We start from the raw sequence: 15,092 nt of genomic DNA, 5'->3' as shown, positions 1-15,092 counted from the left end.
GTTCCCATTCTCTCCAAGGCAGCAGCAATGCATAAAGCATACTGTGCATTGTAAGAAGTGTTGAAAATGCCCTTACTAGAGGTAGCATCCTGAACATCTGGAGAGGTGCCTGTGTTGCACTTCAGGTGCATAAGCACAGAAGCTGCATCTTCTCAGGGTCAGGGAGGTGGCTGCTGGCTCCACAGACATGTGTCCTAGCTTGGGGCTAGCTCTGTGAAACCCCTTTGCTGGATCATAAGGGTTGTGTCAGCACTTAGGATCACCCAGGTTCTGAGCTCAGAGGCTGTTTGGAAGCAGCTTTCCCTTCTGAGGGACCTTGCTTGCAGGGAGCCCTACCTCCTGCCCCTCTGCAGCCCTTCCCCTCGCACCAAACAAGCCATTTATGCTGGCAATTCCCTTCCAGGGAACAGTGCTCTCCTTTCTGCTGCCTTTTACATGAAAGGTGTTGCTGGTTCCCCAGTGACTCACGCATTGCAAGGAAGGCTGCCAGATCCCAGCTTTGTGCGGGAGAGCTGCCAGCCACGGCAGAGCAGACCTGAGTGGCAGAGACTCAGTGGGAACGGGGAAAGAGATCTGGCTCCTCAGCAACGTAGTAGGCAGATCTCAGTGCTTGTATAGTAAATAGAGTAGGCCACAAGCTGCCTCTGGCCTAATGTAGATGTTCACAGTGTGGGGCTGGGCAAAAAAAGCTGGAATCTGACTCTCCTCCATGCTCTTTCCTGGAACAGCTGCAGTGATCCAGGCTCAGTGGTCTCTGCCCCAGGGTGACATCATGGGGAGGTAACGCCATGCACTAATGGAGAGAGCCTTCTGAACTGACAGGTCAGTTGGAGCTAGTGGAAATACCTGTGCAGCTTTCTCTACTCAGCACAGTATCATAGAATCAAAGACTATTCTGAGCTGGAAGGGAGATCGAGTCCAACCCCTTGCTCCACGGGGGGCCATGCAAAATCCTAGCCCTGTATCTGAGAGCATTGTCCAAATGCTTCTTGAACTCTGACAGCTTGAGGTTACGACTACATATTAGTCTGGATTGCAGCACACTGGCATGGTTATACTGGTTTTGGAAAATGAGTTGAATGAAAAGCTTGCCTGGAGTGAGGCTGGGAGAGTCCTTACTACTCTTTGTGGGGTGTACCCTGCAGTCCACAGTCTGAGAGGTCAGGAGGCTTTGGTTGTTTATTTTCTTTCTAAATATAAATTCAAGCAGGGAGTCAGACCTTTCATACTGCAGTGTTTTTGTTCCTGGGTCAGTGTTATTAATAATGGTGGAGCTTAGGATAAGTGAAAGCAGAGCTTGCACTGTGCTCCGTGCTCCAAAAGCAGGAGCATATAAATTATAGTTGATTATTCCCCTGAGTTGTCATTATCGGTTAGTTCCCTTGGAAGGATGATGACAGAAATGGGTCATTAGAAGAATCACGGATAAACTGATTGCCTTTGCAGATGAGCTCTCAAGAGGTGTTTTATGGTTGGGGCGCTGTTGACGGAGACAGAGCAGTCTGCATGAGAAGATGTTTGGCCAAACCTCTGGAGTAATACGCAGCGCCAGCCCAAAATGTGTCTGGCTTCTTGCAGTGCTCCTTAATTTAGTGCTTTTCACTCTGGTATTAAATGCAGAGGCACTGATATTTTGTGCACGTGATCACTGTTCACTCCACTCATCCTAGGGATGAAAGACGACTTGAAAGTAAAAATGATCCATAGCAAGAACTTCCTCAGGTGGAAGTGGTGCTAAAATTGGTCTTGGCAAAATGCAGCTTTGTTCCTGCTTCTTCGCAGACTCCTGTTACAATCTCATCCACTCCCAGCTATTAAGAGGTCTGGCTCTTTCTGTCAGAGATAGGTGCCTAAAGAGAAAGCAAGCTCTTTGGTATTTTAAAGGAAGCCTGATCTCTCTTCTCCTTTTGTGCATGACAGAGCTGATGTGAAAGTAAATATACAGAAGAGTGTAAAGTGCTGAGATACCGCAGTAATGAGGCTGTTACTGAATCTGAGCTTGTAATTAGATGGAAAATGTTTGCCTTCATAATAAATAGATGCTCTCACACATACATTCCTCAACGAATTGGCAGATTCATGCTTGCTCTAGTTCCACTAATCTCACCATGTGTCCAGGAATGGATTTTTTTTTTGTCAAAACCAACCTAAGGGGAAAGCTTTCTAGCTCAGGACCAAAGTGGATCACAAGGAGAGCTAGAAAGTGTTTTCTAATGAGACACCTAAGAAGGTGCTGAAAGGAGCACAATGCAGTGAGGGCAAGCAAGCTACAATCTTAAAATGTAGTTAGTGAAGCAGAATATCAGCTCTGCTTCAGATGTACCAGCTCTGCAAAGTGAATTTCACATGCTAAATATATTATCCACACCTACTCCTTTATTTCTGTTCAGGCTAGCTCAATTCTTTCAGCTGGTAAAATATACCCAGTGGAATAAATCTGAGAAGAGTTAGCAGCCTACTGTTGTCTCTTGCAATGGTTTTGCTCTTGTGTTTACACAGGAATGAATAAGGCTCCTGGTATTAGCTCTGCACAGAGCTTATTCTCCTTCTAGCTTACATGTTCTCACCTTATCCATATGATGTGTAGAAGAGCAGCATCAGTACTGCTCAGAGGGGATCTTTCTGAAGAATTATGTAGCAGAATTTGACATGCATGAAGCCTAATTTTCTGATTTTGATTTTGCTTGGTTTAAGTCATCAGCTGTGCAGTGCTCAGTTGTCTTAAAACCAGTTATGTTATTCCCTGCTTGCAGAGGTTGAGGGCGTGGATCCTAGAATTCAGCCGCAAGGAACCAATGTATTCTTTACCTGGAAAATTAACTGGGACATTCTGGAACAGCATCCTGTGAGATTCAAGCTGTGGCACTTGCTTTTGTGTTGAAACGTACATCATCTCTAGTAGCCACACTGTCTGCTACACTGCTGCTGAACTATGCTGTATGTCTCTTGGGCAGAATTGGCTGTAACTTGGTTGACTCTGTAGGGGTCTGCTGAAATGTTTGTGCCTGAAGTTAGGTGTGATGAATCCCACCTGGGCTGACAGTGCTGGCAGTAAGAAGGGAGGATGATAGAAAGGTTTACTGAGATTCCCTCACCCTCAAAAAAGCAGTTCTCAGAGCGTGGTGGGGAAGGGGGTGTGACACCAAGGATGTACCTACAGAAAGATGGAGACATTGGGCAGGGAGCAAAGAGGGTCTCGTCTCCATGACTTCCTGTGTCCCTGCGCTCTCCTCTCTTTCATGCCAGCAGAAATGAGCCTCTTCAGCGTTCTGCCTGCATATTGCATTGGTTTGGAAAATGTGCTGAAATTATGTAAGTGTGAGATTTCAATTTTTAAAGAAAATACGTTTCGAAATTTAAACAGGGAATTGTCCTACTTACTGCTTGCTTGTGTTGAAAAATAAGTCTGGCTGAATTTGTAGCTATTTGGAAATTCCCCCCTCACAAATGAGGGTGAATAGAATAGAGAGGAAAAAGAAAACAGCCCTCTATCCCCCATTTATCTTTAATAGTCAGTGCAAAGCAAAGTGACATCTCTACAAGTACTGCAAGACATTGCATCTGGTAGTTAACCTGCTCGGTTTCACCCTGAGTTAGAGCAGAGAGTTCTGTCTTGCAGGTTTTGTTTCTGATGGATCCGAAGTTGTTAGAGAATTCAATCCCTCAGCGTCACCGAAATTGAATATTACTGTGGGAATTAGTCTGCCTCTCAGTGAAGCACCTCTTAGCAAAGCAGCTCGTTCCTTCCCAGCTACAATCAGCAAACTATCACGCGTCAGAGCTCTGCTTTCCTGTCTAACGAGTAGGTCTTTGTTGGCAAGATCTACTCATCTCCAGTGTTATGCTGGGAGCCAAATTGGCACCGCTAGCTAATGATTGGACTGAACTTTCTCCACAGAAACTCGATAGCTGTACAGCTGTGCATGCTCACAATTTGCTCCTCGATTGTCAGTCTCCTGACAGCTTTTTCAGTGGAACAGTTTGAGGAGCAGAGAGCCTTGCTTTGGAGACACAGAAGTGTTTTCACACCTGAAGTGTAATTTCACACCTTGTGTCGCTCAGCAGATAAGTGCGTAAAATAGCACATCAAATGGGAACGCAAGAGGATAGACATGCTGTAGACAAGAGACTGTAGCTTGTTATTTATTTCCTATCTTCAGCACACTCTGAAATAATAATCACTTGCAGAAGCCCGGGCACAGATTTGCAGAGAGGTTAGGAGAGGAGTTTTTCTTGCCAAGCGATCTGCTACCACTGATTGCAGAGCAAGGCGAAAGATCGCATTGAGCTGGGTCTGTGGAGCAGGGGGAGCACAGGGCTCTGCCTGGGACACAGCATTAGGCAACATGTACCAGATATGGGATCATTAGCATGGGAGGCAGGAAGAGTTTTAAGGGTGAATTTATGGAAATATTGAATTGAATATTGAATATTGAAGGCCGCACCTTCCCTATTTCTGCTTATCATTTTCACTCTTTGCATTCACTCAAATAATGAGTAAAATTGACCTTAACAAAAAAAAAAAAAAAAAAAAAAAAAAAGTGAAAATTTGAAACAGGTCCTGAAACCATCATGTGAGATGAAATCATTTCACTCCCTCTTTTTTGGGACCATTTTTGTGTGCTGTTTCAAATAATGAAGTTAGAGAGGCTTTTTTTTTTTTTTTCCAAAGGAAAGTGATGAAGGGGCAAGTGCAGCCAAGGGCAGCCCTGGTAAGACAGCTCCAAAGCTTTGTTGTGAGGGAGAGGAATGAAAGGTGCAGACACACTGTTTGACATGGAGAATCCATGGAGATGCTCGTCGATTCAGTTAGCCTTAGGTTTCGTGGATTTGAAAACCAGTTCTCCTGTTGTTTTTGTTTCCAAGAGCATGGTCTGAAACACACATTGACTTTCTTCTGTTCTCCTGCCCAGCTGGATGTGAGGAAGTCCAAGGGTTGCTCTCATCTACTACTCTTCGCCCTATGGATGATGTAGTTTGTCTGGTTTGTCCAACCAGACAAAGCTGCTCTGCGTGGAGTTTTTTGGGAGATTTTTGACTACCTGGGACTTTCATTTAATCTTTTAACTGAGCCAAACATTTTATTTCCTGTGTTTTGTCCTAGATACCTATGGGAAGCTTTGCCTGCTCAACTCTGTGGGCCAGGAGATGTCTCGCTGCAAGACCTCCATCCGTCGAGGGCAGCCCAATCCTGTCTACAAGGAAACTTTCATCTTCCAGGTTGCCCTCTTCCAGCTCTCCGATGTCACGCTAATGATCTCCATATACAACAAACGCAGCATGAAGCGCAAAGAGATGATCGGCTGGATCTCCATGGGGCAGAACAGCAGTGGAGAAGAAGAGCAAAGTCATTGGCAGGAGATGAAGGAGTCAAAGGGGCTGCAGGTCTGCAGGTGGCACACGTTGCTGGAGTCTTAATGGTAACCAGGGCAGCCTGTGGATCCCAGGACGATGGACTGTCTTCCCTCGTTCTCAGTCAGCAGGAAGCAGCTGTCCTGTGGCAAGCACTGTGCTCTGAGAGGTCGTGCAGTCTTTAACCTGGCTTGTCAGCATCATCTGTCAGGCATTAAAAGTGACAACACCTGGGAAGCTAATTTAGCTCTTGTCTTTCCAGGTTGCCCTGCGTTTTCCACATCCAAATTAGTAAACCTAGCAAAAGCAAGGGCAAACCTACAAGATCCTCCCTTTGCTCCTCATCTAACTTATTTTATCATGTCTAATCATCACAGTTCGATTTTGATGCTATGTTCTCCCGGAGTAAATTCTCTGATCCCTTCCTTATTTATATTAACGAAGTTTGCAAATGTTCTTGACACGCAGATAGCTCACAGATAGGATAAACTGCATGCAGATCACATTTTTTCTCTTTTATTATCTAATTTTTTAAGTCCTAGAAATGAACATTTGGTACCAGTATAGACTGGATTTTTCAGGCAGCATGGAAAAGCACTGTTGAATTCTCTGTCACTTTGAAGTGCCTAGGCATTATTACTGTTTCTGATACTGATAGTGTTTATTTGGACTTAATACTGCCAGTACTCTTAATCAGGCATCCTGTGCACTTGTTAGCCTGTATTGCCACAGAGATTGCATGAGGGATAACTAATAGTAGTTTTATATTGTGACTATACAATGCATGTTTGGATGCTTACTTGAAGTTCAAGGCTTCTGTCATCATGAATACCAAAAAACAAAGACCAGAACAAGCTGCACGTTCACCTTTGTGCCTGAATCACTCTTTTCTGCATCACTGTTTTGATCATGTGTTTTTTTGTTCTGTAAAAGTAAGTTTCATTCAGAAAAGCATTTCTGTGAGCATTATACAGAAAAGCTTTTGAGCCATGATTTCTCTGTTGTTCACTTAAGCACAACTCAAGTTTACTGAGGGCTCTTGTTCAAATGGGCTATCTGTAGTATCTTTGGGGACTGGAAAGAGAACCATTTTTGGCATGTTGAGCAGTAGAGAACGGCAGACCAGGTCACTTCATCTTTGGGACAGTCTCTCCTACAAGAACAGGTGAAATAGGACCTAGGGGGCTGCTCCTGGAGGGGCAGCTTGCAGGGAGGAGGCTTGATGGGTGAAGTGGTGTAGTTACTTTTTGTCCCGTTTTGTTATTTTCCATTTTAATCATTTTTCCCATCTCCATGAGTTGAAGGTGTAGAGTCAGTGGCTAGGGAAGAAGTCTTCATCTGCTTGACTGTTGAACACTGAGGTGTAATTAGCTGCTGGAAAGCTGCATGTGACACAGCAGAGGATGTGGATTCTCTTGGGCAGTGATGGTATGTAGACAGAAAGGTGCCAAGATATTCACATGACATCAGCTGCCTGATTTTAATTCCCTAAGCTCTTTAGAAGAGGATGAGCGTTTCTTCATCCCTTCTGATGACAGGAAGGAAATATCATGCTGGAAAGGTTTCTCTCTTCTGAATCAGCTCATGTTTTGTTTTTGTCATTTGCTAGTCTGGCACCAGATTCTGTCTCTTGCACCACAGCTGTCTCCTTCCATTCAGTGGTGCTGTGCAAGTTTCAGCACTGGCTGTTTAACCAAAATTGAGCCTGAGTACTGGTTTGCATCACACTCAGGCTAGTGATCACCCATTGGGCAGTGGTGTGGTAGATGCAGGTTCTCACTTGTGTTATACACACAGTCTTTGTCTGTCCTCACGTGGCAACCCAGCAAGATAATCTTACTAAAGAAGGATTTCTGGTGTGGGTGAGACAACCCCTACAGATTGTGGCTTTGTATGTTCTTAACACTTACTTGCCTGGGCATCATTTTCCAGTGAGACTGGTGGCTGTCCTATGCAGGAGGATTGTCCTCCACTGCCTCAACAAGCTGGCACAATATCTGCTCTGCACTACTGGGGCATTGTATCTCAAATCAGGATCTAACCAAAATACAACTGCATTTCTGACTGCACTGTTAACTCTGCTGTGTTGCCAATAGGAGAGATAACAAGTATCTGAGTAGTAATAAGCAAACCAGTCTAAATGTGGCTTTTTTTTTTACTGTATGTTTTTCTTCTGGAAAAAGCACATAAAACAGACCAAATCTAAAGGTGCATTCGCTGATTTCAGTTGTTCTTCAATCTCTGCATTTTTTCCTGAACTGCATGAAATGTATATTCAAGTGTTTATAAGTAATTTTATTATCTGAGATGTGTATAATAAACTTATTCAGATTCTCTTAGTATCTTCTTGAACCTTTAAAGTGTCGCTTATGCTTAATTTAATGATTAGCTAAGGGAAAAGTATAAATTGGTAGTATGTTTCACAAGTGAACTGGAGATAACCCAGATTTATAATTGTGTGATTCAAAAGAATTATTGGAAGGGCTAGTTTTAAAAAGCAATGAAGTGAACTGATTTTGGGCTTGCATGCTGTTTTCATATCTAGATCTTTTCTGAAGATACAGCACAAATGAAATTGAATTTTAAAGTATATTTCCACTATGGAATGCTAAGATGCAGAGGAAGGCAAGAGACAACAGCATACATAGAGTCTGTCCATGTCTGAGCACATGTTAAAACTTTGCTCTCAGATGGAAGCAGCTTTCTGCATCACTGCAATAACATTTTGGCCTGATGTTTTACAAGAAAAAATTGGAGGGAAGGAGAAAGGGATGAGGTGAGGGGGAGCATTGCTTGGAGCTGCTGCTAAAGCTGTTGTCACATCCATGCCTTGAGCAGTACATCTGTGAAGTTCATTAAATTCCTACTGAAGCACAGAGGAATTTATGAATCTTGGGATGAACAGTGTTGGGGGTGCTCATATTTGCTAGCTGTATTTCAGGAGTTTTGTTGGTTTTCTGGTTTGTTTTTCTGTACAGTATTGACTGTCTGTGAAATGAAGAAGGCTTAGCTGCAGCTCTCCTTTATTTCAGAGCCCCCGTAATTCTTTTCATAGACAGACTGAATTAGTTATTACTAACATTGATACAGGCTGGCCTTGTGCTCCTGGTCTTTCTCTTGTAAATACCGCTGCCCTTTCAGTCACTGCTGTAACCCCTCGTTTCCTTTAGAAGTGGCTGAGAAGTCTGAATTTCCAGGCATGCTTCCGTTCCTTGGAAATTCTGCCTCGCACGTAGCTCTGCATGGGCGATGGCCACTGGAGCTGGGCCCTGTGCCCCACTGGCCTCCATCCCCATGTGTGCTGTGCTGGGTCCCTGCTCCTGTGGGGCTCCAGGAGGAGAACAGGGCCATGGGGTGAGCAGCTGACCTGCTTCGGGGAATGCTTGGGCGCTTGCATGGCCTAACTACGCAGGTTTCCTAATGCATGTTTTCTAAGATAATTTATCTCCTTTTGACACCACTGTCTGGAATCCCCAAAGAGGTTATTTGAATTTTCTTCTCTAAGGGGAAGAAAGAAAAAAGCTCCAAAACCACAGAACCGTTGTGTGGGAAGGAACTAACTGCACTGGCTTAAGCCCAGGATGCTGTGGGCAAAGTGCTCTGGATGCATCTCTATCTCGAGCAGCGTCACTCAGCTAGCTGCAGTCTGTTCCTTTCTTGGTCTCTCTCCAGCAGCACATCCCTGTCCCGCTAGGCCCTCTGCTGTTATTTTATTCCTTGTTTTTAATGTGTATTGACAACAGAACAGAATGATCTCACCGCGTTTGTATTCTCTGCAGTGAAGCCGACTTTCAACTGATGCCCACAGAACTGAGTACCTCTTTTAGCCCACTGTGCTGCAGTGATAGCTGACTGACGTGCCTGTTTGTGAAGGCTTTCTCTGGACTGTCTGCAGCACGATTTGGTTAGTTTGGGTTTCCTTTCTACCACTGGCTTTAATTACTCAGGCTCTGCTGTGCAGTGCTCTGTCACAGGGTGATGTGGCTGTGTGGTTCCTGGGGCATGGAGGGCAATGGGTGGAAGTAGGGAGCCTGCTTTGGCACGGGATTATACTGAATGATGCCCAGAGGTCCCTTCCAGCCCCTTCTGTTCTGGGATTGTGTGAGGTAATTTGGTATTTTTAGTGGCTTCAGAACCCGTGAAGTTGTTTGGTGCTTTACGTAATTGATTGATCTACAAGCATGAATGTCTTCAGATGTTCTTAGACTTGCAGAACCGAAGGCTGCCAGCTGCTATCGATCATCTCTCCAGCACAAAGCCCAAGGTGGCTGCTTGGCAGAGGAGGCCTTTCGTCCTGTGGCCGCTCATTTCTCCTTCAGCTAAAGCTGGCGCTGGCCTTGGAGCTCACGTGCCCACAGAGCTTTCCTCACTCCTCTCTTTATCATCATCTTTAATCTGTATGATTGCCACGCTTCACCTCTCTACCTCTCGTCTGCCTTTCACACAAAATGGAGGCATAAAGGCTGAGTGAGGCTGCGTGGCTGTGTCTTGAAGTGCTTGCCCCAAGGCCTCCACGCTTGTGGAATGGGAATGGTGCTGGTTGGGTTGTGATGCTTTAATGTTTAGAAGGCTGTGACACCTGCTCAGCCTTGAGTGGACAGAGCTAAGGGTGGAAGGAACGGCCTTTTCTGTTTGGTTCCTCCTGGGTTTTTTTGTGTTCTGTAGAAGGATGGCAGAGCCCGAAGAAATTAGTATGCAGGAGCATCCGCTTTCCATTTAAAATGTACTGAGTGTGATGTTTGCAACTATGGTTTGAGGGGAAGAAAAAGCAGCCAGGGTTTGTAGAAGAGCTCACTCTTTGAAGGAGGCAGGATATTCCCTGCAGCGAGAGCTACCCAGCAGAACGTTCTTGTACCTCAGGCAGTGATGTTGGCATCCAGCTGATCTTCTTCAGTGATAAATGCAGCCAGAAGCTGAGAGGTTTTGCAGTTTGGACAGAAACACAGGATAACTAATGTGGGCTTTTATTGGGAACCTGATGCAGATCTAGCAGGTGGTTGTGCAAGGAATGAAAGCCCCCAGTGGTGGTCAGGATGGTGGTGGAGAGGAAAGGCTGAGTGCTCGTGTTTGCTGAGGTGTGGCTTTGCTGTTTTCCTTGTGTTCCACCTCAGTTCCTTAGTTCCAGTACTGCTGAAGGCATACAGCACTTCCTTTTTTCCTACTTTTTTTTAGCTCTCCCCAGCATGGAGTGAGCTCGTGCCTTCCCGCAGCCTACACTGTAGGTCTTAAGAAATGGATGTGTAAATATTTTGTCTCTCACGGCAGCCCAAGGTCATCTTTCTGGAACAGCAAACAGGCACAGAATCCAAAGAAGATCAGTCCGTCATGTGAGTAAGGTTAGCATCTGCACTTACAAATGACAAAGGCTATTAATCCTCATGCTGTAATCCCCAAGCTGTTTGCCAGCTGGCAGCAGGAAGATGTTCCTGCTCAGCCCACACAGCTATCCATGTTTTTTCACCTTTATGAAGCAGATATAGGTCAGTGCTGTAGCCTGGAAAAAGAACTCGATAGACACCATTCATCTTTTCTAGTGTTCCAATCCGTCTCTTCTCCATGCAAACCACCTGCCTGGATTGGGGTGCAGAAGGAATGCTGCAGGCTTCCCCCCCCTTAGAATAGGAGGCTGAGGTCATGTTATTTCCCCTGTGCTCCTACATGGGAGGAAGAATCAGGGAATACCCAGCAGTTGGGTACAGCAGTGTCAATCATCATCTGGGGACTAGAGGGGAATTCGGGTCCTGCCTGCCATGGCACCCAACCGCGATCCTGCTGCTGGTGAAGTGGAAGGAAGGATGTCTGTTTTCCCCATCCCAGTTGTCTTGTTAACGCTTTGCAGGTGCTTATGCTTCACACCATCTCCCATCCTTTCATTAATATCTGCAGAGATACCCTCCAAGTCAGGGCCATGCCTGGCAGCAGTATCTCCTGTTCATGGTGCTCAGGACAAAACCTGTTCTCTGGTCTCTTGCTGTCACTGTGTGGCATCTCAAGCACAGGGTTTCCAATTAAACCAGTCCCACCTCCTTCCGCTGTGGGTTTTGTCTTGCTGGGCTCTGCTCTCTTCTGTGACGCTTTCCCAGCAGAGTTTGGCCTTCTCTTTCTTATGAAGAGTAAATGAAATATTCATGTGGTACACTTAGCACTTATACACGTGTATATAGAAATGTTTTTAGGTGTTGTGCCCCCAAGGCCTTTGAATGCAGCACGGTTCGATGTATATCTGACTGTTGATTTAAGCATACCATACTAAATAAGTTGTTTTTTAGTGCACGTTGACTTCTTTCCCTCCTGGAATAATGCACCATTTCTGGCAGGGTCAGTTTCTATGTCTTGCTGTTGCATTTCCAGCTGGGCACGTTCTCCCACACATCCCAGGACATGGTATAGCACTTCATGTCCCCAGAGAGGCCTGTGGGGCTTGAATTTCTTGTTCAGTTATGAATATGTCTATCGAAGGAGAATTGTTCATGCTCTGAAGGTTATGCAAAACAAATTGATATTCCCTTTTCACTTCTGTAAAGGTCCAAAGGTTGCACTGAAAAACTGTACCTTCTGCGTAGCTAATAAAGGACTGGAACCGACTGGTGTGGACACCAACTGGAATGGTATCAGCATCGCTTCGGTTGCTACGTGTGGTTGAAAGAGAGGAGCTGAAGTGCAAAACTGATTTTAAAAAAGGATGGAAAATACGATGAAAAGATGTTTGGATATTCAACAGGAAGAGTGATACGGATTTATTCTTAGCTTTTCATGTACTTGACAATGAAACATTTTTATTCTACTTAAGTGTTAACGTGCATGATCATACAATATATTGCCTCTCGCTAATTATATGCTGTGTTAGGAATGCTAATGTCTCGATGATATCTGACTGGGAAAAAAGAAAAAAAAAGCATTAAACCCAGCTTCTGTAGAATTCTGGGCTGAAATTACCCACACACACGCATACAACCATCCACACCTTAGAAACAGTCTTATTTTGTTTCAGTGAGCAGGTTTTTATCAATAAAATAGAAGCAGATGGCTCATGTAGACATGCAAAACCAGCGTGTCTTCCTTTGTGTTCTCATTGTGGCAGAATCGAGTGAATATGCATCTAGGAGAGGTGGACGTGTTTTGTCCAGAACAAAGATGCAGGTGGTCAGTGCATAATGCATAACTGGGGGGAATGGGAATTATCCCCCCTCCCCATCCTCGTCTGTCTGCATGTTGCCTCTCCCATGAGGGCTGCTCTTGGTTATCTGTCTCATCAATGAGTGTTGTGTCATCAACGTGTGCTTGGTCCCTTGGGCTGGGGAGCTGACATTGGGCTAATGCAAAGCCAAGCACATCCCAGCAGCAGCGAAGGTCATGTCCCTGTCTGATGGCCACTTGGCTTGTGTGTGCCTTTGAGCGTGGTGTGCTGGGGTGTAGTACACTTCCATCAGGGAGCTGTTGTAACCCGTGCCCACACTGAGACAGGAAAAGACAAAAGCCCCAAAAAATAATTCAAAAGTGGTGATTTTGAGCTGTGGGTGTTCAGAGCACTGAGTGATATGCGAATATGGGGAGCCAGGATTTCTGAATCGCTTGTGGGATCCGCAGGGTTGGCTCTGCAGGTCCCCACTGGTACAAATCTTTGAGACAAACGGAGTTTTATTGTGTTGCTGAGGACTGATGTTGGTGAGGTGATTGGGCTCACTGCGTTCCCTGTCCATTTTTTTCCTAAAATGCATTTAAAATTCATGCTGCCATCTCCCATCCTCAGTTCCTCAGCAAACTCCACGTTTTGTTTTGCCTTGTTTTGCTTTGTTTTATTCCCATTATTCTGTTCTCCCTCCAGCTGCATTTTAATTCCTTGCTCAGAGCTGCTTTGCGCCTTGGCGAAGCACCAAGCGCTGTTTTGCCAAGATATCCCTCATGTCATCCCAGCTTTGGCCAGGTGGAAAAGTCACATTTTGAATGTCGCAAAAGTAAGTTTTGCATTTCAACGAAAGAGTGATAGAATTTTTCATGAGAGGGTGAAAGCATTCCCACGTCTCAATCAGCCCAATTTAGGCTGGAGGAGCTGAGCTGTCTGCCATCTGTCTCCTCGCCAGTCTCTCCCCCACCATCCCCGTTTTTGAGCAGTTTGGCCAATTTCAATCACATTTGAAAGAAGGGTAGATGGCTCAAAGACAATTATGCTTCTAGAAATCGTGTTACCTGGCAGAGGAGCACTTGCAGAGAGGTGGAAAGGAACGAGTTTGACAGCTTGAGGTCAGCCAGCGCGATGGCGAGCTGCCTCGTGGGGACGCAGTGGAATTTGGGTGTTGGTGTTGGGGTGCTTGGTTGGAAGAAAGAGCACACATGGACAGGAAAGCAGGCTGTGTCTGTTGTGCTGCTCCCCAGCTGCCTGCTGAAATCTCACTATCGATCTTTTTAAGTGTAAACAGGTCAACAGAACAAAACAAACCCTTAACACGTTCTCACATACCGACAAGTTTTCTGGCACGATGCACTGCAAGATTAAGCAGAAAAAAAGTTTTAGGACATCATGGGAGCTGCTCACCAAGGTGGGCAGTGATGGACCAGTATCTGGGAACACCTCAGCTAAATGGGCCAGGCCAGGGGTGGAAATTGGGCCAGGACACAACTCCTCACATCTCCAACTGCTCCGAGTTCCAGGTACAAATGTGCTTTTTGGGTGCATCACATCCTTACTGTGCCTTCTGCCCACCTGGAAGTCATTGTTATGTCAGTGGTTCCCTTTGGCTGTGGTGAGAAGTATGGCACTTGTGGAGGTCAGTGCTGCCTGGGAGCACTGCTGCTCCTATGCACAAATCTTTTGAATGTTTGGTGCTTCGATTCAGAAGGGCACATTAATTTAATTAGATTGGCTTGAAGAAATGTAACTGTTGTGAGATGAAGGAACTGATTTTTTTCTCATTCTACTTGGCAGTTAAAGTAAGTGGCATTGTTCTGTTTTTTCTTTTCCATATTCCCAGTTGCTCACAACCATTTTAAAATACGTATTTATTATTATAGCACTAACTATGCTAGGCAATCCTGCTTTCCAAATTCTTAAAAGAAGAAAAACAAAACAAAACCCAACACCCTACTCTTCTATTGTCTGCCTGTCCAGGTTTTATCTTGTGCAGTAGGCATTTAAAGTCTTATCTTTTCAAATAATATCACTGTCAATAGAGACTTTGGTCCCAGTTCACTGTTCTGTTTAATTTCCATTGCACGAAAACAACATGTGCTTCAGCTGGGCAGCAGCTCCCAGTCAGGCATTCCTAGCAGATGGGAAAACTCTTCCCATGGGAGGGGAGGGCATGGCTCATGTCTCCATGACAATAGATGGGATGGGATGGGATGGGATGCAATGTAATGCAGCGGGATGCAATGTGATGGAGTGGGGTGGGATGAGGTGGGGGTGGGATGGAGCATCTGCTGCACATCTTCCTTCAGTTTGCGTGACCAAGTGTTCAGATCACTTACTGCAGTGGAAAGCAGGATTTAGGTCTGCACACGCTGACATGCAGGGAGTTGATGCCCCCGTGTCAGAGCAGTGAGCCTGCTAGCTGCACTGCATGCTTCCCAGCACATCATTGTGACTGCTCAGGTCTGCTTCTCCTGCTGCAGCTCCTATGGATCGAAATGGGGTCCCATGCTGGAGCTCCCAAGCTGGAACACTTATCCCATGCATTTGGATAGCCCAGCTTCATACAAACTCTGTCTTTAGCTGGGGAGATGTATGCACACCTGGTGGGAAA

At 45.3% G+C, this 15,092-nt stretch overlaps 1 protein-coding gene across 4 annotated transcripts in view; it reads left to right on the top strand.

The window, feature by feature from the left end:
• SYT16 (synaptotagmin 16) overlaps window positions 1-12,397 on the top strand; it is a 24,664-nt gene extending 12,267 nt beyond the window's left edge. The window contains exons 4-5 of one of the 4 annotated variants that reach the window (XM_042814652.1): window positions 5,105-9,256; window positions 10,525-12,397. In XM_042814652.1, the coding sequence (XP_042670586.1) occupies window positions 5,105-5,418 (314 nt within the window). In that variant the 3' untranslated portion in view covers window positions 5,419-9,256; window positions 10,525-12,397. Of the gene's footprint in view, window positions 1-5,104 lie in introns of all 4 variants that reach the window. The other 3 variants (XM_042814651.1, XM_042814653.1, XM_042814654.1) reach the window with 3 other exon arrangements.
• The last annotated feature ends 2,695 nt before the right edge of the window (window positions 12,398-15,092 follow it).

This window comes from Centrocercus urophasianus, unplaced genomic scaffold (assembly GCF_019232065.1).
Source record: "Centrocercus urophasianus isolate 14NV4802_14NV808 unplaced genomic scaffold, USGS_Curo_1.0 seq_14, whole genome shotgun sequence".
Classification (NCBI taxonomy): domain Eukaryota; kingdom Metazoa; phylum Chordata; class Aves; order Galliformes; family Phasianidae; genus Centrocercus; species Centrocercus urophasianus.
Note: the sequence above shows the minus strand (reverse complement) of the source record. Positions and strands in the feature narration are given on the sequence as shown.